General features: G+C 48.3%; 1 protein-coding gene across 2 annotated transcripts in view; it reads left to right on the forward strand.

Annotated features, from left to right (window-relative positions):
- The window catches only part of PLXNA4 (plexin A4), a 466,285-nt gene that overhangs the window by 392,587 nt on the left and 52,140 nt on the right, over window positions 1-21,558 (forward strand). For both annotated transcript variants that reach the window (XM_039472947.2, XM_074379046.1), the window contains exons 14-20: window positions 4,400-4,517; window positions 11,478-11,614; window positions 13,596-13,760; window positions 16,871-16,964; window positions 17,443-17,682; window positions 18,338-18,484; window positions 19,137-19,371. In XM_039472947.2, the coding sequence (XP_039328881.1) occupies window positions 4,400-4,517; window positions 11,478-11,614; window positions 13,596-13,760; window positions 16,871-16,964; window positions 17,443-17,682; window positions 18,338-18,484; window positions 19,137-19,371 (1,136 nt within the window). The remainder of the gene's footprint in view (window positions 1-4,399; window positions 4,518-11,477; window positions 11,615-13,595; window positions 13,761-16,870; window positions 16,965-17,442; window positions 17,683-18,337; window positions 18,485-19,136; window positions 19,372-21,558) is intronic.

Consider the following 21,558-nt stretch of genomic DNA (forward strand, 5'->3'; position numbering starts at 1 on the left):
AGTGAAGCTGCCTGCGACACTGGGGAAGGAAGATAGGGTTAGCATTAGGGATGTCCTGGTCAGTAGCAGATGCTCTCAGAGCTTGTTGTGGATGGAAAAGGAGAATCTCCATCATATTCTAGAGTTGGAGGGTGGACTCCTGCAACTCCCTGCCTGCTCAGCCAGCTAGCTGCCATACTGGGGAAAGTGTAGAGGGGGAAAGGAGAAATAGCTGAGAGGGAAAGGTGACTGTTACCTACTTGGGGTATGGGGGCGGCACAGAGGGAAGACAAACCAAAATGAAAACCTACAAGAGAAGTATGAGTTCACTTCCTTCTGGTGTCCTCAAATTCCCACTCACATCCCCACCAGCGCTGATCCTGTGCTATTCTCTATGGAGATCAACAATGAAACTGACACCCACTCTCAGGCTTGTGGGTGCCTTCGATTATTTTTCTCTTTGGAAAGTCTGCTGGCCCACAGAATGGGTCATTCAACCAATGACCTTGACCTGTAGCCCACCTAGTAGAGGAGGTTCGTGAATCATGCACGGCCTTGTAAATAAGTAAGCACCATTTTCCAGCCCAGCAAACACAGCTATGAAATATATAATATCTACATTCCATACCATCTTTGTCACACCTCCTGGAGTGAAATCTTGTCGCTTGTGCTGTATGCGTAGGTGATTGACTCTTCACAAGGCCTTCTCTAGGTATGTGAGTGCAATTTCCATTTCTGCTTGCTGGGTCTTGCCTGAGTTTTCTGAATCTGAACCATCAGTACTGCTATCCTCACTTTCTCCTGATTTCCGTGAGTTCTCTCCAAGATGCTCACAGTAGATGAGATGGTTTAAGGACCCAGTCATGGTAGGACTCGCCTCTCTGGTCCATCACCACTTAGTTACTGAAAGATCTTTCTATGGCTCGTTCAACTTTCTGACACCTTTCTAGAACGAAACCAAAGTAGGTCACTGCTAATATATTGTGATTTGGGGAATTTTAAAATAGCCTACTTTGAATTTACATAGCCAGATATCAAAAGTATTATTACGAAGCCACATGATGAAAATATTATGATACCAGTTAGATCAGTAAAGTAAGATAAGATAGAGGACCCAGAAAAAGAATGCTGATGTGTACAAATTTAGTATGTGATAGAGGTGTTATTTCAAATCACCCAAGGAAAGATCATTTAATAATGGATGCTGGTTAATGCTTTGGAAAAAGTACAATAGCAGATCTTATTCCACATTATACACCAAAATAAATTCCAGGTGGATTAAAGGGTTAAGTTTAAAAAAATGAAGCTGTGAAAGGATTAAAAGAAAATACAGGTGAAAATTTGTTTGATTTCAAGAAGGGGAACTTGTGCCAAGTATAACTGCAACAGAGGAAATTATAAAGAAAAAGATTAGGGGATTTGAGTACAGAAAACCTTAAAACTTGTGCATCAAAAATCACTGCAAGCAAAATAAATATGTGAATGATAAACTGGGAATATGGTTACACCCTATTACAGTTAATACATACTTTTTCTCAATATATAAAGAGGTTTTATAAATAAAAGGCAAAGATCACAAAATGATTAAAGAGCATGAATGTACAATTTATGAGATAAAAACAGAACCAAAAGTCATATGAAAAATAAATGTTTAACAGCAGTAGTAATCAGTGAAATGCAAATCAAAACAATAGGGGGTGGTTTGTGAAAGTTAATGCCCAGTGCAAAAGAGGCATGAGAAGTAGCTGACTCCTTCACTCATGGTGCAAGGGGAAATTGGGACAAACTTCCTGGAAGGAAATGTGGAAATGAGGGTCCAAAGCCTTTAGCCTGGCCATCAGACAGCTAGAACTTTCCCTAAATCACCAGAATCCACAAATATTTATTTTCAGGAATGCTTATTTCAGCCTTATTTATAAAAGTAAAAACTCAGAAGTGACTTACATGTCTAAAAGTAGGGAATTCATCAATGATTCCGTAAATCATTTCATAAGCACAGGAAAGTAGACTACACAGCCCTTCAATCTGATATTATAGAAGAGTCATAGTCAGGCATATACTCAAAGCATATTAAGCGAGTACACAGGTTCTTGGAACACAGGTTACAAGTATGATATAGTTTCAAATCAATTTTGTAAAAGAAAAGCAAGACCAGCCACAGAAACATCAAAATGTTGACAATGGATATTTCACATGGGTGTAGGGCAGTGTGGCATGTCACGCAGGCAAGAGCTTAGACTTCACAAGGAAACACCTGGGACAGGAGACCTGGCTCTGCCACTTATTAACTGGGTGAATGGAAGCAAGTTGCTCAATCTTTTTTTGCCTCAGTTTCTTTATTTATAAAATAAGGATAATAATGGCATCTCCCCCATGGTCTTAAGGAAAATTACCTTCTGAATGGTACAGCTTGGGGTTGTGTAAGTATGACAAGTGCTTTTATGTACTTTCTGTGTTTTTTTAAGAACACCAAACATGCATTGATTATGTGATCTGGATGGAAAAGTATCGTTTGTCCAGGACCCTTACTCAGAAGTTGTTTCTAAGAAAAACATAAAACATAGAAGCCGTAAAGTAAAAGAACAACCAACTTAACCACACAGATCCTTTTAAGCTTTAGTGTGGCAACAGACACTGGAACCACAGTTGAAAGATGATAAGTGAGGAGAAAATAATTGCAATATTTATAACAGACAGAAGTTAATACTCCTAATTCAGACAGTCTATCAGCAAGAAAGAGGGCTTCAACAGAAAAGTCAAAGGAAGGGCTATGCAAGATTTTAAAAACATACCCATGTGAAAATATGTGCAAACTCACCAGCAATTTGCAAAATTAAAATTAAAATTAAAATATTTTTTCCTATTGTATCAGAAGAACCTTAAAGCGGTTGTTCATATCTGGTGTTCATATCAAAAGAGCAGACCATCAATAGAAGTGCATGGCCCAAACTTGTGGGAACATTATTTGGCTCTACCTACCAAGTATTCAGTACACAAACTGACCCAACAGGTTCCCACCTTATAAATCTATCCTGCTATACAGTGCTTAACGATGTAGGTGTCACTTGGTTCATTTTGCAGAATTATTTGGAGTAGCAGAAAAATCAGGACAATTAAAAGTTCATCAATAGGAAGATGGTTACGTAAATGATAGTGCCATCATTAGATTAAATTCTGTGAAGCTGCTGAAAAGAAAACAGTCTTTACCAAAAAAAAGTCAAGCCATGTCTACAGGAAGGAAGGTCCGTGCTATTGTGCTGAGTGAAACCAGAAGTGATTATAGCAGTGGATATGTTATGTTTTGCTTTTATTTTTAAAAAAACACATATATCTTTCCTTACATATGTATGTTTATAATTGTAATTGTATATATATGTAAAAACACATGTATGTTTGTGTGTGCCTGCATATGAAATACAAACATAAATATACATATATGTATATGAATATATGTTTATATGTATGCAAATATATATATACATATATATGTTTATATATTGGGCAAGTTGGCTAACTTTTCTTTGCCCCAGTTTCTTCATTTGTAAAATGAAGAATACATATTTATATATACATATATATACATACATATATATATGTTTATATATAATATCTGCAAGGATATATATATATATGTATATATATATATGTGTGTGTATATATATATACACACACACACACACTGAAGTTTTAGGTATATATATAGTTTTACATTTTAAGAAGAATGGGGCACTCACTTTTTACTGCCACCTTCTGTACTGTTGACTCTGATTATTTTCAGAGTATGAACAAATTTTATAATCAAAGCAATAAAAATTTTTAGAAAGGAAAAAATCCATGTTGGCGCACGCGTGCACGCACGCGTGCGCGCGCGCACACACACACACTCACACACTCTCTTAGTATCCCCTCCCCAGCCTGGAAGCTCAGGCTGGCTGGGAACCAAAAGCACTTCACTGAGGCAGCCCAAGCATTGGGAGCAGAAAGCTCCCAGGTTGGGACCAGAAAACCTCAGATCTGTTCCAGCATCTGTGTTTGACTTGCTATAGCTCTTGGGTAAGTGGCTTTGCCTCTCTGGACTCAGCCAGCTCTATTCCCTAAGGTTTTTGGCTAGAACATGTCCTCCAGTCTAGTTGACAATTGAGTAGATAATAATGAATTAGGAGCTCAACATCTAGGGTCAGAACACAGGGACCCTCTTCTAGGCTCCCTCAAAGGAGACCCCATAGGTCAAGTTTCCTCACTGCCTGACAATTAAGGAGGAGTCCCTGCTAGGAGGAATTGGGGTATCTCATCCTTCCTCCCTTGCCTGGCCATCCCTGAGGTCCTACTGTGGAGAAAGGGACCCGGGTAGGTGCTGTGGGGTGCAGGGTCGTGGCTGGGAGTCCTGTGACCCGTGGGGTTTCTCCTATCCTCCCTGCAGGATCGTATGTGAGATGGGGGAGGCCAAGCCCAGCCAGCACGCAGGCTTCGTGGAGATCTGTGTGGCTGTGTGTCGGCCTGAATTCATGGCCCGGTCCTCGCAGCTCTATTACTTCATGGTGAGTCTTGGCCGGCGGTGATCTCGCTAGGTACAGGCCACAGAGCTCATTATCATAATTGCTGGGTCCTTGAGAGCTCTGTTGGCAAACCCGGGGAAAGGGCCTGCCCTGCAACCTCCCTAAATTCATGAGAGTCCTGTCTTATAGTGTGTGAGAGCACAGCCTTTGAAGTCTGGAAGACCTGGATTCAAATCCAGACTTTGCTGTGTGGCTTCAGGTAAGTACTTTAGCTCAGGGCCCAGAGTCCCCAGGTGGGTGTGCAGCAGTGTGACATGGTAGGTAGGCAGGAGCTTGGACTTCACAAGGCAACTCCTGGGATTCGATCCCTGGCTCTTTCACTTACTAACTGAGTGAACATGGGCACGCTGCTCAACATTTTGGTTTTCCCTCAGTTTCTTCTCTTATAAAATGAGGATAATAATGGCATCAACCCCATGATCTTCTGGAAAATCATATCAATGTGTTTATGACTGCTAGTATCACTTGTTTTATTATTTCTATGATTGCCACCATTGCTTCCGTTCCCTGGACTGTCCCTGCACACTCGTGACCTGGTATGCCATCCTATCACCCTCACACTTCTCCCTCGCCCCAATGTTTGAGTATGTTTTCTGCTGCTACAGAAGAATGCCTGAGACTGGGTAATTGATAAAGAAAAAGAATCATTCATTTGACTCCTTGATCTGGAGGCTGGGAAGTCCAAGGTCTAGGGGCCGCATGTGGCAAGTACCTTCTTGCTGCGGCACCTTGTGGCAGAAAGCGAAGTCAGGAGACTGTGTGCAGGAGACCAAGAGCAGGAGAGAGTGGAACTCCCTTTCATAACAAACCCACTCTTTGGTAATAAACACGTTCCTGTGATAGTAACATTATTAGTCCATTCATGAGGGCAGAGCCCTTATGACCTAATCACCTCTTAAAAGTCTAACATCTCAATGCTGTTGAATTGGGGATTGAGCTTTCAAGACATGCCTTTGGAAGATGCATTCAAACCATAGCATCCACTCACCATTATTCCTATTTCATGGCCTCATTAACCCCTGCCTACCTCTTACCTGCATACCCAATCCATTTCCCTCTACCCACACCATTGCCTCCCCACCCCCCCCCACCCCTTTCCCCATCCCGTGGCCTCTCTGAGGATCTTTCCCCAGTCCTTAAATTCCTTCCTGCCTGGATCCTCTCATCTCTTCAAAGGCTGCCTGTCAAGTAGTTCCAGGGGACAGAGGCTTTTGGAGATAGTGGAGACATGAACACATTCCCTGCCACACACACCCATCATTTTAAAAACTAAGCTTCTGTGGGTGCGGTGGCCCACACCTGTAATCCCAGCACTTTGGGAGGCCAAGGTGGGTGGATCACAAGGTCTGGAGATGAAAACCATCCTGGTAATATGGTGAAACACCATCTATACTAAAAATACAAAAAATTAGCCAGGCATGGTGGCAGGTGCCTGTAATCCCAGCTACTTGGGAGACTAGGCAGGAGAATCACTTGAACCTGGAAGGTGGAGGTCGCAATGAGCCGAGATCATACCACTGCACTCCAGCCTGGGTGACAGAGCAAGATTCTGTCTCAAAAAATAAAAATAAAAAAGAACGAAAAACTAAGCTTCTCAGATTAATAACAGCTGTAATGGAATAATTTCCTCATAATTCTGAACTGCTTTTGGAGGCTGGAAGCCTGAAGTGATGGATTTTATGCCTGGCCATCAAATGCCCTGAAATATGTCATGGGGAGTTTGGCTTTCATTCTCCTTCCTCTCTCTCTCCTTCTTTCCTCCTTTTCCCCCTTTCTTTCCTCTCTCTCTCTCCTTCCTTCCTCTCTCCCTTCCTTCCTTGCTTCCTTTCTCCATCCTTTCCTTCCTTCTTTCTTTGCTTCCTTCCTCCCTCCCTCCCGCCTTATCTCATCTGCCTTCCTCCTCCTCCTCCTCCTTCCTTCTTCAACTGACAGCCATTGATCGCCTTGCACAGTGCCTCTCACTAGATTATTTAATGAGTGTTTGTTTAATTGAGTTGTATTGTATGACTCGATGGCCCTGGCTGTGAAGGTTAGGATGATGAGTAAGACCCAACATAGTGCCTCCCTCAGGTGCCACAGACTCGAAGGGGAAGTGAAAGCAACTGAGCTCAAGTACTTGACACAGATTTGAACCTGGTCAGGGCCAAACCTTAGAGAAATGTGTGTCGTGCTGCTCCCTGCCTGCCAGATCAGCCAGATGGGCCTGGGGCTGCATCTACTCCACCTCTGCTCTCTGAGGGCCAGACACCCTCTGGATGCAGTTGGCTGTCACTGAATGCACACGGGAACTCATAAAATGAGAATAACATGTCCGTATAATGGGGCTCATGGAAGAGTCGTTTTCCTTATTTGTTTAGGTTTTATACCCATCACCTTCTCCTGAAAGCATATGAAGGACTTTCCAAGTTGACCCCAATAGACATTAAGAAAACTGATGAGAAATGTGTATATATTTGCATATAAAGCATGCATATATATATGTGTGTGTGTGTGTGTGTGTGTGTGTGTGTGTGTGTGTGTGTGTGTAGTATATGATATAGACATAGAGAAAGAGACAGACAGACTGAGATGCAGAGATGACATTCGTCCGGTGTTTGCTAAAATTGGGCATGAAATCTGGCTTTGAAATTTCCTGGCAGCCGAAGGAAAGTGGGGGAAAACTGCTGTGTGGCCAAAGCAAGCACTGGACTTCCCTGGCCAGTCACTGCCCAGAGCAGCATTCCATCCTGTGGTCCTTGGCAGTGACCCTGGAGGACAACGTGGACAGTGCTAGAGCCACTTCCACCTCATCAAGCTGATGCTTCTTTTGAACCTTAGCTGCCTCTGCCCCACATTCTCAGTCAGGCCCCTCACTCCTGTGGCTCTATCCTGCCATCATCTCCACATGGCCCAGCCAGGCTGTCAGCTCCCATGAACAGTTTGTCCTCCTCTCTTGCCCATCCCCATCAGTGGCCCATCCCCTGGACCTGCAATTCTGCTGGACTGTGGCTCAGCGTCCCTTCATTCCTGACATCAGTCCGTCACCATGTCCCGGAGTCTTCCTTTTCCCATTCTCTTTGCCATCACGATGACCTCCTTAAACCTTTCCCTTGCCTTTCCCTCTGAGCCTGTTGTAATCCATCTAACATCATGTCAGCCGCCACCTCAAGAAGAGCCAAGGCTCCCCCTCCCTGTAAGACATTGTCCGAGCTCCTCCATCTGCCTCCCCATTCAATCCTATTTCTCCAGGCTTTGCATTGTCTGCCCCTTTACCTTCTCCATCTCCTTCCCCTGGTTGCAGGAGCCAGATCTTCCTCATTCTTCAGAGCTGTGCTCGGGACCCAGCCCTCTGTCTGTGAATGCAGAGGCCTGAGCTGTGGATATCCACAGCCCCTGCGCCCCACCTCACTTACTGGGACTCCAGGCGTCTGCCTGCATTGCACCACTCAGTGGATACTGTTTGTGCCCTGTCCTTCTTGTCAAACCAGTCAGTCTTGGGAGCCACTTGCTTTGGCCAGCCACCTGCCCAGAGCAGTTTTCCATTCTGTGGTCCTTGGCAGGGACCCTGGAGGACAACATGGACAGGACTAGAGTCACCTCCACCTCATTAAACTGATGCTTCCTTTAAGCCTTTCTGCCTCTGCCCTGCATTGCCAGCCAGGCCCCCACCCCTGAGGCTCCATCAAAGATCAGACAAAGTCCAGGACCTTCCTTTCTTTGGCAGCCCCACAGTGCACAGACAACACTAAACCTCTGGGCATAGGAGAGTCTCCTGGGGTGGAGGTGGGTGGACATTAAACAAAGTGCTCTGGACCTCTCCCTGCCACCTCCTGCCAGGACTAATTAAATCCAATGCTACAGCTCCCGGGTAATTCTGAGATGCAGACTAAGCTGAGGTCCCCTGACCTAGGAGAAAGGACGTTTCTTGAGTAGCTCCCATGTGCCGCCGATGCACTCAGCTCCTGCTTTTGTTCTTGTAATGAGCCTGTGTGCTACATGTTGGAAAGTCCCATCTCTGGAAAGTCTCAGGAAGGGTCCAGTCTTGCCTGTGTGATTGTTCCCACCCTGGAGAGGTGTGTGATCGAATTTAGGGTATGAAGGGAGGCTTCCCAGAAAAAGCTGGGGGGAAAGATGGGATTTGTATAATACAAGATAGAACGTAATTTTCCATGTGGATCTAGAGTGGTGGGAGGCTGTTCCCAGCATAAGGTGTGACAAGGTAGTGCACCAAAAGATGGGAAGTGGAGGGAGAGGGAAAGGAGTGGGTGGTGGGGAGGAGAGGCTGAAGCAGAGGCAGGTCAGGACAGCTGACAGAGGCTGCTACAAGGCAGATATGCAGAGGTCTGGTGGGGCCCTGAAGCTCAAAGATATGTGTTGGCCAGGCGAGGTGACTCACGCCTGTAATCCCAGCACTTTGGTAGGCCAAGGCAGGGGGATCACAAGGTCAAGAGATCAAGACCATCCTGGCCAAGATGGTGAAACCCTGTCTCTACTAAAAATACCAGAATTAGCTGGGCATGGTGGTGTGCACCTGCAGTCCCAGCTGATCAGGAGGTTGAGGCAAGGGAATCACTTGAACCCAGGAGGCAGAGTTTGCTGTGAGCCGAGATCCTGCCACTACACTCCAGCCCAGACAACGGAGCGAGACTCCATCTCAAAAAAAAAAAAAGAAAAAAGAAAAGATTTGTGTCATTTTTCTACTTAAGGAATATCTTTGAGGAATGGCTCTGGTGCCACATGTCCACTTGGGAAGACTTTTAGGGAGGAGGAATAGTGCTAGGGACCCCGGTCTGTTTCTCTGGCCCCTTGCATTTAAGCGTTCTGTCATTGAGGCCCACCCCCATCCCTTGTATAGAGTTTCTAGGGATTCCAGATGGAAGTGAGGGACAGAGGTTCCCATGAGTCTTCCCAGAATCTCCCTTGAGAAGGGACAGAAACCCCCCCCCCCCCATCACACTTCCCAGTGTCTCCAAGCCCTCATGGCCTTCTCCTCCATCAGGCAGCTTAGAGGTACATGCTGCAGGACCTGCACAGAAGCCCCTAGTTCCCCTGGAGTTCTGAGATAGCCAGGGAGCCCCTTCCCCAAGACCTGGGGCATACTGGGGAGACCCTTTTTAGTACCAAGGCTAGGGGCAATATTTGCCCTCTCCCACAATCAGGACAGGATCCAATGTGTGGGTTTAGTCATCAAAAACCCAAATGCCAAGGCCAAGGGGCCCCAGCGTAGCACCCTGGGCTGTCACCAGCTGTTCCTAGCAGTCTCCATGCAGGGAATGCTTTCCCTCTTCCCTCTACCTTCATTCATGGAGCCAAGTGAAGAGGTGGCAGTAATGCAGAATTTGATTTCCCGTGGAAACTCACCATGAAATATTTATGAAGCATGGCTTGAATAATTAATAGCTTTTCACAACTCTAAAACATGTATCCATAACATCCTCTCCCCACCAGTGAGACCCTTGATAGTGCCCTGGTAATACCTGCAGGGATTACCCACTCTACCTCTTCTAAGAACCTTCACCCACAGGCTGTGAGGGAGCAACCACCCCCATCTATTTTAACTTCCCTGAGTTCCACTCTGTCTCTCTGGGACCATCCCTGCACCGAAGCCTGTATGTGCATCCTTTTCTCTCTGGGAAGGTTGGTGGGGCTCCTTTAAGGTGGGGCACAGGTACCATTTCAAGAGGTACTGCAGGTTACAGAACAAGAAAACTGCCAGAGGCCTTGGAGATCACCACTTTTTGGCTCAACCCCCTGATTTTGTTGATGAGAGAGGTTAAATGTCTTGTCCAGGGTCATACAGCGAGATCCAGGCAGAGCTGAGAAGGGAGGGCTCTTTTCACAGCCTCACCCCACCCTCTTCCTAGTCTCCAGTTGAGCCACAAAGGCAAGCTGTTCCTTGGCTTGGTCCATGTTACAGGGATGCTAGATCTGGGATTCAGACAGGGCGCCGGGACCTGGTGAGGCAGGTTAGGAGCTGTGGTCTCTGTGTGTTCCCACCTGTGTGCCCTCCTGGACCTGGAGGCACATGTGCCGGGTGATAGGGAAGCTCTGGGGCTTCCCTATCAAAGCATCTCCAAGGGGAGGTTGCCAGCCTGCTCCGAGGAACTGAGTGGGTTTGTCTTTTGGTGCTGAATTCTTTAAGGAGGAGGTAGCTAGGGAAGGGAGAGAGAAATCTTCATTTAAATGCAGATACAGGCTTCTCACCTGGGATTGAGGAAAGTTTTTCCATTAAAATGCTAATGAAAGAACAAACTGCAACTCCAAATCCCCAGCTGTCAAGAGCTTTTTTTCTGCCCTGCCCCCAACCCGGACTCCGAACTGGTCCCATTCCGGCAGAAGGCTGGGGGCAGCCCTTGAAAGCAACTGATTCTTTTCTGTTTCTCTCTCTGCGTTTCCCTGGAGCTGTCACATCCCATTGCTCTGCCACTGGGTGCTTTGGGCAGCTCTTTGTAGAGATCTATGGGAGAGATAGTTTACTACCCAAGAACAGAGCTGTAGGCTAGAGAGGGCTTGAGCACTGAAGCTCTGGGGTCAGATCTTAGTTACGCCACTTTTTAGCTGTGTGACCTTAGAAAACTAACTTAACATCACTGAATCTCTTCTGTAAAATAATAATGCCTATTTTATAGAATTGATTGCTGATTAAATTATATATATATATGTATGTGTATATAGGGATATATACACATACATGTATAAGTATAAAGACATACAGTCTGACACTTAAAAATAAGTACATGGCAGCCATTATTATTACTATGACTAAGGTAGGCATGCAGACTCTCAGCATCTGGAACATTGCCTATCCACACAAGCCTAAGAAAACTGCCCTGGTTCTCTGGGAGACCATTACCAAAGATTCCAGAAAGCAGCTTGGGGGGAGCGGGGTGCTGCCTCACACCTGCCCAGAAGCCTCCTCCCCCGCTTCCCAGCTGTGTCTCAGGCCACATCCTTTCTACACAGACACTGACTCTCTCAGATCTGAAGCCCAGCCGGGGGCCCATGTCCGGGGGGACCCAAGTGACCATCACAGGCACCAACCTGAATGCCGGAAGCAACGTGGTGGTGATGTTCGGGAAGCAGCCCTGTCTCTTCCACAGGTAATCAACCCAGAGGTCCCCTTTCTGCAGCACCAGAGGGAAAAAGGTTAGACAGGTAAATCACTTCAGGGCAGCTTTGTTTTTGTTGCAGAGAGAGGGGAGGGTATAACCACCTGACAGGTTCTTCTTGCCAGCTGCGCAGATGAAGCCAATTTAGTGAGACAGCATTATTGCAATAGAGAAAGAATTTAATAAGTGCAGAGCCAGCTAAATGGGAGATCAGAGGTGTATGACTCAAATCAGCCTCCCTGAAAATTTGGAGACTAGGGTTTTTCAAGGATAATTTGGCAGGTAGGGGCTTAGGGAGTAGGGAATACCGATTGATTGGGTTGGAGACGAAATCGTAGGAAGTTGAACCAGGTTCTTCTTGCTGTCTTCCGTTCCTGGGTGGGACCAAAGAACTAGTTGAGCCACATTACTGGTCTGGGTGGTACCAGCCGGTCAGTCAGAATTTAGGATCTGAAAAATATCTCAAGCACTTAATCTTAGGTTTTACAATAGTGATGTTATCCATAGAAGCAATTGGGAACATTTGGAATCTTGTGGCCTCTGGCTGCTTACATCCCTCCTGAGTCATAATTTCTGATCTTGTAGCTAATTAGCTAGTTTTTCAAAGGTGGGCTGTCTGGTCCCCAGGCAAGGAGGGGGTTTGTTTCAGGAAGAGGCTGTTATCATCTTTGTTACAAAGTTAAACTATAAACTAAATTCCTCCTATAGTTAGCTTGGCCTGCACCCAGGAACGAACAAGGGTAGCTTGAAGGGTTAAAGCAAGATAGGGTCAGACTTCCACTGTCATATGTTTCTACGTCAGACTTTCCTCACCGTCATAATTTTTGCAAAGGCCGTTTCAATCACCTTTGGCTTAGAAGTACTCCTCCTGCCTAACAAAGTGGACATGCTCTTTGGAGGAGGATTTGAGCTCCATCTGGAGCCCTGTCAGCCCTCCCTTCCCTGGATGGGTCCCATCATGCTGCATGGCCCAGCAGTTAGCCCCTGGTGCCCTCCCACCCCCCATAGCATGCACTCTGCAGAATCATAGGATACCCCAGAAAGCAATTTGGAATCTACAACTAAAGCCTGTTCACCAGGATCAGATCCACTCCGGGAGCTGCAGAGCCAGCCGAACCTGCTCAGAGATGGTAGGCACAACAACCCCAGTGGCTAAGGTTGAGCCTGCAACCAGATGACCTTGCCTCCCCTGGTGTCACTGCGCAGCCCTCGAAGGCACACCTGCCATGAACTGGAGCCTAGAGGGTAGGAGCAAGGCAGGAGGTACATCCAGTGAAGGACTCTAGATGATGTGGCTAGAGATGTTCCCTCAGCTGGCCTGAAGTTCCCTAGAGAGAGGTTTCCTCCCTGAGAGACCTGTGCTGAGGGCTATGTCAATTCCCAAGTCAGACCCGGCCTGGCCTGGCATTGGTAGTGTTAAGGAAACAACCATTCTCACACTTGTTACAATGGTAGGGAAGACTTTTCTCGGGACTCAGGATTGCAATTGGTGTCAAGACTACTGCAACAGGGGACACAGATGGGGCTCAACTCCAAATACTGCAAAGACAGCAGGGGGTTTATAGCCAACAAGCAGAATAAGGGGCTCAGTGAATGGAAAATCACTAAGAGGAGACATCAAAGTAGGCAGGTTTGTGCCAAACCAATTTAACATGATTCTTGCTGAAGGCAGGCCAGGGTGATCAGATATCTGGTGTGGAAGGATTCTCCCCAAACAGACTTAGCCGGATTCATGCTAAAACGGGGCTAGACAGGCTAGACGAGGCCTGATTGAAAAGAGGCCTCAGAGGAACCTGTCTAAAGTATGACCAAGGAGAGAGTCTTTGACACTGGCTCTCCAGCTTTCTCTCTGAGAGCACCCACCCATGGCCTCTGAGCACCCTGACATGCAGGGAGCGGTGTGGGAGGGCCCTGACTCAGGACCGCTGTCCTCAACACCACACACCCAGTGCTCTGTCTTCCTGCCCTCCAGGAGATCTCCATCCTACATTGTCTGCAACACCACGTCCTCAGATGAGGTGCTGGAGATGAAGGTGTCGGTACAGGTGGACAGGGCCAAGATCCACCAGGACCTTGTTTTCCAGTACGTGGAGGACCCTACCATCGTGAGGATCGAGCCAGAATGGAGCATCATCAGGTAGAAGCTGGCCCAAGCAGACCTTAATGCTTCTGCACCTCTGTTTCCCTTCCCTGATTTTCAAAAGCCAAGGAGACTTCAGGGGGCCCAGTCCTGGTTGGGTGACTGATGAGCTGGGATTGGTTCCAAACACACCCCCAAATCAGACCTTTCTACTACTGTGGTTCCCTCCTTCCACTGAGAGCACCTCTGTGCCAATCTCAGGCTGAAAGCCAAGCTCTGCCCTCCTTTTCCACTTCAAGGACAGGCAATGTGCTGGAGGCCATGTCCCCATGCTGCAGTGACCATTGGGGGTGCCAGACTACTTTTCTCACTTCTGATAAACATAGGTGCTAATCCTGGTCCCACCTTCAGACTGAGGGTTGTGGGAGAAGGAGTTAGATCAGGCTTGACTACTCCTTGGTCTGCTATTGGGAGAAGCTGTGTCCTGAGCTTGGAGGCCCCATCTGGACACCCATCCTCTCTGCTCCTGGCTGCCTGCTTTCATTTCTCCTCCCTTCTGCTGTAAACTCCTCGAGGGTAGAGTTGAGGTCTTGTTCCCTGCTTTTCCCAGTGCCCAGCCAGATGCACTGAACACCTGTCCCAGAGGGAGGGGACCAGGCATTGGATGTTGGTATAGAAAGGCCCTGGGGCAGGGACTTGGGGACCTTCATTTACCTTGGGAAAATGGGTACTCTTTCTGGGCCTCTGCCTATTCAGTGACTCACCCATGGATTTTGAAATCCTAGCATCTCTAGGGTCCCTGGAGTGGGAAGTCTCCCAGTAGGGGAGAAGGGGCAGCCACACGCCATGAGTCTGCCTTTCCAGGCCCTGGATGGCACATGGGAATGAGACGGTGCTACAGAGGGGACCCCACAACAAGGCTTACAGAGGTCACTGGGAAATCACTGTGTCAGGGCAGTGTGGGAAGGGTCTCAGCTCAGCTCCACTGCTCACCAGCCCAGTGACCTTAACAGTGATCTCACCTCCATGGGGCCAGAGTCCCTTGTCTGTCCACTCCCTCCTAGGCAGCTGAGAGACTGAAGTGAGATGTACGTGTACAGTGCAGTGCCTGGCTCGGCCCCCTCCCCCTGCCCCCTGCTGGGTCCAGGCCTCTCACTGTCTGCTTCAGTTCCCAAGGGTCTGAGGGAGTGAGCAGGAAGTACATGCAGAAGCAGGCTCCCCGGGCTGAGGTAGGGAGCAGGGTGTGTCCAGTCCAGGGAACAATCTTTTTTTAATCCAGGGATCAGCAAACTCCAGTCTGTAGGCTGAAACTGGCTAGCCACCTGCTTTTGTAAATAAAGTTTTACTGGCGCACAGCCATGCTCATTTGTACATGTATTGTCTATAGCTGCTTTCTCACTATAACAGCAGAGTTGAGTAACTGCGACAGGGACCATATGGTCTGTAAAGACTACAGTATTTACTATCTGGCCCTTTACAGAAAGAGTTTGCCACCCCCTGCCTTAAACCCGAAAGAAAGGCAGCCTTTGCCTGCTGAGATGGGATTTGGCCATCCTCAGCAGTTACTCTACAAGGCTCAAACCTTCTAAGCTTTAGCCATGAACTTAAAGCAGATGAAGACCAGAAGGCACAGAGAGGAGAAAATCGCCTGTAGAAAGCCATGCCAGGATTTGACCCCAGGAAGTTGATGCAGCCCTTTGTGTCTTAGTCAACAAACTTTGCAACTCTCTGCGAAATTCACAGCGTGGTGTCATTCAGTTCTTCTGTGTGTCATCCTCATAGAAATAGAGGTGTCACCCTTCCTGGCACTCAGCTGCTGTTCCTACATTATGCTCCCACTAGGAGAGAGGCTGGAGACAGACATGGTCTGGGTCTGCCAGCCAGCTCCAGGGCTTTTGTTTAAGTTAACAAAGTCTGAGGATAGGGGTAAGGCTCTGCTCTTATAAGCAGGCTGGGTTACTCATGAACAGTGATGGTGGGCATTTGATAAATGTGTGTTGAATTGATGATGGAGAGGACTGGGAAGATGACTAGAGCCCAGAAGGTCATCTCCGGCACTGTCATGTGTGCAAGAGCCTCTCTGAGTTTCACAGGAATCTTCCTCTGTGTGTGAGTGAACGTGTGTGTGTGTGTGTGTGTGTGGGTGGGTGGGTGTGCGCGCGTGTGTGTGTGTGTGTGCGTGCGCGCATGCACGCATGTGAGCAAGGAGAGGGAGAAGCAACTGGCAATATAAAGACAGGCAGATGCATGGATGGGTGGAAATGAATGTGGGTGTGTGTGTCAAGTATTCTTTACTCATCAACTTATAGCTAATTAACTTGCTAAAGTCTGTTTTAGTTAGCAAGATTCTTCTCAAAGATGCTCCTCTGATTGGGGATCAGGCTATTTCTCATTTTTCTTGGAGTAGCCCCCCTGGAGGACACAGTCCACTACAGTACTGCCCAACCCTTTATGCCCACTTCTCAGCTGCCCTAAGGATGGGCAATGGTATCCAGGTTTCTTTTGAAAGTCTACACAAGGTGAAGCTCCTAAGCCCTCCCCGTCAGCGGTCCTGTGCCACCCCAGGGTGCAGGAGTCCTGATTCCCAGAGCATTTCGCATTTGCATTCACATTTGCATCCCTGGGTCCTCTACCTTTCCCAGATCTCAGCCTGACTGAAGCCTCCACGATGGAAACTTGTAGAACGATTGCCTGGGGGAAACAAACTGTGCTCAGCCCCTGGAGGGTGTGGTGGGGACAATCTAGAGCGAGGCTTTCACGAGGCCAAAGCTAATGTTTAAAAAGTCCCAAGATTGGCGATGACCAGGGGAAGGATGGAGGGCGAGGCACCGAGGGGTTGCAGAGAAGCAGCTGGTGCAGACGAGGAGGTCTCGGAGAGCCGAGGGGGCTGTACTGCCGACTGGGTCTCCATGGGGAGTCCATGCTCTGAACCAACTCAGCAAAGGATGGCCACAGACATCTGATCATCACTGTCCTCCCCTTGGCTGCTGAGAGGCCGTCCTCGTTACTATGCAGTCAGCTTGTCATCCTTGTCCCCATGAACGTTACCCTGCTGCCCGGTTATCACTGTCCTTATTGTCATAGAGCTCTGTCAGTCACCCTTGTGGAACGCCATTGCTCTTCTTGAACTTAACGATTTACACGCCTCCTTCTTTCTTCTTGCTCAGTGGAAACACACCCATCGCCGTATGGGGGACTCACCTGGACCTCATACAGAACCCCCAGATCCGTGCCAAGCATGGAGGGAAGGAGCACATCAACGTGAGTGCAAGGCTGGCAGCGCTCATGGAGGCTGCCCATGCGACACGTTGCTTCCCCAAAGGGTGTGGGGCTTCCCAAGTACTCAGGTGACTCCCTGCCCATACACTGATGATCCACAGCCTGTGACACCCTTGAGTACTAGGATAGTGGGGTGGGGGAGCAGACATAAGGGCATTTTTACTTCTTGGGGTACAGGCATGGAAAAGCAATTACTTTTGGGGTACCTGGAGTTTTATATCTTTATTCTTCAATTCTTCTGACTCTAGCCATTGCCACACCCACTACAGGCAAAACTGGAGCTGAATGCAAGCTATAGAGCCCGTTCCTTGAGGGCCCACTTGTGTGGTCCTGACCCATCCCTAATCCTCTTGTCAACCCCATGCTATCCCGATGGCGTCCTGGGAGGCCCGGTACACGCACCCGGGTTGTGGGTATGCGGAGATACTGCATAGACTCCGCCTTGTGGCTCCTCCCGCAGATCTGTGAGGTTCTGAACGCGACTGAGATGACCTGCCAGGCGCCAGCCCTTGCTCTGGGTCCTGACCACCAGTCAGACCTGACTGAGAGGCCCGAGGAGTTTGGCTTCATCCTGGACAACGTCCAGTCCCTGCTCATCCTCAACAAGACCAACTTCACCTACTATCCCAACCCAGTGTTTGAGGCCTTTGGACCCTCAGGAATCCTGGAGCTCAAGCCTGGCACACCCATCATCCTAAAGGTGGAGCAAGCGTGGTGGGTGCCGGGTGGGGAGAGGGGCTGGTGCATGGAAGGGGGTGTTCAAGTCACAGGCTCCTGCCACTTTTCTCAACCAGCATCTCTCGCAGAGGTTGCAGTGTAGCCCAGAGAGTGATGCATGTTCTCTCTGAGTTTGTACTGGGAAGAAAAGTCTCTTTACAGGCTGGTTCTATCCAGGGCAGGCAAATCCAGTCAAAGAGAGGCTCTTTGACTCTCAGGCTTTTATGGTTCTGACAGTCCAGGTGCTGGAAGGTCAGGGGCTCACTGCGTCCTCTGAGGCAACCTTGTGCAAACCACAGCACAGGCTTCCTTTGGAATATGGGTCACAGTTAACTAAAACTCATGACAATTCAAATCAATTGGTAATGACTGACTCCAGCTCTGCATTGAGAAGGGTTGAGGCTGCATTTGGGATAAGCTGAAAGGAGTGCTTTGATTATTGATTACCCACTTGGAAGAAGAGTCAATGGTAGTATACGTGCCACAGATTTTTTTTTTTTTTTTGGACTTATTGCCAAAGGTGGCGGCTTCACTAGCTCACCAGCAGGATGAGATCTCCAGGTGGGAGGACGTGAGAGCCAGCTGGTAGCTGTGGTCCTCACTCTAGGGTGGGAACTGGGGCTTTCCCATCTGTCCAGGGCAAGAACCTGATCCCGCCCGTGGCTGGGGGCAATGTGAAACTGAACTACACCGTGCTGGTTGGGGAGAAGCCATGCACCGTGACCGTGTCGGATGTGCAGCTGCTCTGCGAGTCCCCCAACCTCATTGGCAGGCACAAAGTGATGGTAAGCCTGGCAGAACCCCATCCTGGTTGGAGCAGCCCAGCTCCATCTCAGCCACCAGGGATTTCCAGGAGGGGATTCTGGTCCACCAAGAGCTTCCCTTTAGCTACCCCACATCCCAAGTTCCTTCTTCATGTGCACTTTTGAGCTTCTCCCTTCTGTACTGTCAGTCTTTCCCTGCTGGCTGGTGCAACAATAAGGAAAATGCAAAACGGCATTAAGCAGTTGCTAAATCACCTGCCACAAACATGAAAGCCTTCAAGAATAAGGCCCTTGCTGGCCCAGGGAAGTCTGTAATATCTGAATATCATGTTCTGTGCCTCAGCTGTCCACCCTTACAATGGGTATAAATCTTAGGGGAGCCAGTCATTGGTGGCAGACTGTGTTTAGGTCCCAGTTGTGTGCTGTTTCCTTATGAAGATGACAAAACTCACCCCTGAATAAGAGGACGTGAGGTTTTTCCAGGTAGCGGTGAGCTCTGTTGAGCTGTGCCTGTCCCGCTTCCAGCCCCTCATGCCCTCTTGTCTATTTCAACACCAGTGATTGGTCTCCTTTCCCTCATCCTGCCCTGGTCACCAATTCATGGGTGACTCGGGACTGTTGCCAAAGCCTCTGTGTCCTCACACCCAGCTCCCTCTTGCTGTATGTGCCCCAGGCCCGTGTTGGTGGCATGGAGTATTCCCCGGGAATGGTGTATATCGCCCCCGACAGCCCGCTCAGCCTGCCTGCCATCGTCAGCATTGCGGTGGCTGGCGGCCTCCTCATCATCTTCATCGTGGCCGTGCTCATCGCCTATAAACGCAAGTCCCGCGAAAGTGACCTCACCCTGAAGCGGTTGCAGATGCAGATGGACAACCTGGAGTCCCGTGTGGCCCTGGAGTGCAAGGAAGGTACTGAGAGGCCCTGTGCTGGAGGCCGTGTGTGTGTGTGCACATGTGGGTTTGTGTGTCCACGTGCGCATCTGTGTATATGTATGTATATGTTTCATATACAAGCAAGCAGACTGGGAAGCAGTGGGCAGTGCTGGAGGCTGGAGGTGTGTGTATATGTGTGTATGCATGTGTGTGTGTGTGTGTATGTATATGCTTCATATACAAGCAAGCAGGCCAGACAGCAGCGGTCACTGCTGGAGGCTGTGTGTGTCTGTGTGCGTGCATGTGTGTGTGTGTGTGTGTGTGTGTGTGTGTGTATTCATCTATGGATGTGTGTGTATATGCTTCATATACAAGCAGGCAGGCCAGACAGTCAGTGCTGGAGGCTATGTTTCTGTGTGCATGTGTGTGTGTATATATGTTTCGTGCATATCTGTGTATGTATATATTTATGTTTCATGTCCAAGCAAGCGGGCCAGGAAGCTGTAGGCAGTGCTGGAGGCTGTGTGTGTGTGTGTGTGTGTGTGTGTGTGTGTGTGTTTATGTGTGTATATGTATGTGTATGTGTCTCGTTTATAAGCAAGCAGGCCAGGCATTGCTGGAGATTGTGTGTGTGTGTGTGTGTGTGTGTGTGTGTGTGTGTGTGTGTCTGTGCAGGTGTTTCATTTACAAGCAAGCAGGCCGGGCAGCTGTGAGCAGTGCTGGAGTCTGTGCATCCTACCCGTAAAGCCTCTCACTCTATAGTCCCTAGGCCTGTGTCCCAGACCACACCCATATCCAAACAGCCCTCACCCTGGCAACACCAGAGAAACCAAGGCCTCCTCGCCCTCTCCTTGAAGGGGTCAGATTAGGATCATTCTCCACCTCACTAGAGCAGCCTCCAGACCTGGAATCCTGGCTGAGTGGGTTTTACAGCATAGTCAAGGGGAGACCTGGGGGCGTCTTAACATGACACATTTCAGCAATCTTCAGCTTTCTTCCTTGAGCAAGAAGGTAAGTATGTAGGGCTGATCTGTGATTTAGAAGGAAGGGTGTCTCACAGCTTCGATTAAAAAGATTACAAACACCACCATAAAGTGAAATCAGCTACACAAAATCCAAGAAGGAAATTTAGGAGTCAGACTCTTGTAACCCCCAGGATATCATTTTGTGACTCACCCTGGGAGGATCTGAGCCGGTTCTTTGCTGTAGATTTATGCATGGAGTAAATCCGGCCCCGTACCTGGATCTCTCACATCACACTGATTCCCACCAGGGCAGCCACGGCTCTTTTTGATGGGGAAGTGGATCCATTCCATCCCTCTCTACATCCTTCAGCTGTCAACACAGCATCCGCCTTGTGGGACTGTTAATTACTACCTTTTATTATATTTACGCTGCTTAATTTTTTTCTCCGCAATGTACTCTTTCCTCTAATTAGGTGTAGTGATTAGAATCTCTTTTATGTGTGGCAGGCACGCAGCTTTGAATGTTGGAGGCGCTTGGTGACTTAAAGGAAAGCTGCAGACGGATAAAAAGCCAACCCCTTCCTTCTCCACCCTGTGGGCCAAGCACCCCAGCTGGGAGGGGGCAGCCAAGGGGAGCTCCTGCCCAGGATTATCAGCTGAGGCCCCAGGAGGGAGCCCTGGCTTCAGACTTTAGGGGCAACCTATGCTGTGCATGTAGGAAGAGGGGTGTTACAGCAAAGGACTTGTCAGACCAGCCACAGAAGCACTTTGCAGCGTGCCCAGAGCCAGCTGCACTGGGCCAAGCCAAAGGGTCTCCTTGAAGGCTTCACAGCCAGCCAGGGCATCCGTCACACAAACTCAGAAGACACTGAGCTGGGCCCTTCATGGGCCTGAGCTTCTGATATATATAAACATACCCGTTTGTTTACACACATTACCGTACATCCCCACATACACTCACATGCTCACACTCACACACTCTCATACAATACATTCACTGACATATACTCATGAACTTACACTCACACATATACTCACATGCACACATGCATGCACACTCAATGCACTCACTCGTGCACTCACACATACATGCCCACACACACTGACATGCTCACACACTCATGCATTCACACTCACTGACATACACTCAGGCACTCACATACTCATGCTCACATTCACACACACATATACACTTACACTCATGCATACACACACTCGTGCTCACATGCATATGTGCATGAAGTGCATGAACACTCAT

Source organism: Saimiri boliviensis, chromosome 10, assembly GCF_048565385.1.
Source record: "Saimiri boliviensis isolate mSaiBol1 chromosome 10, mSaiBol1.pri, whole genome shotgun sequence".
NCBI lineage: Eukaryota > Metazoa > Chordata > Mammalia > Primates > Cebidae > Saimiri > Saimiri boliviensis.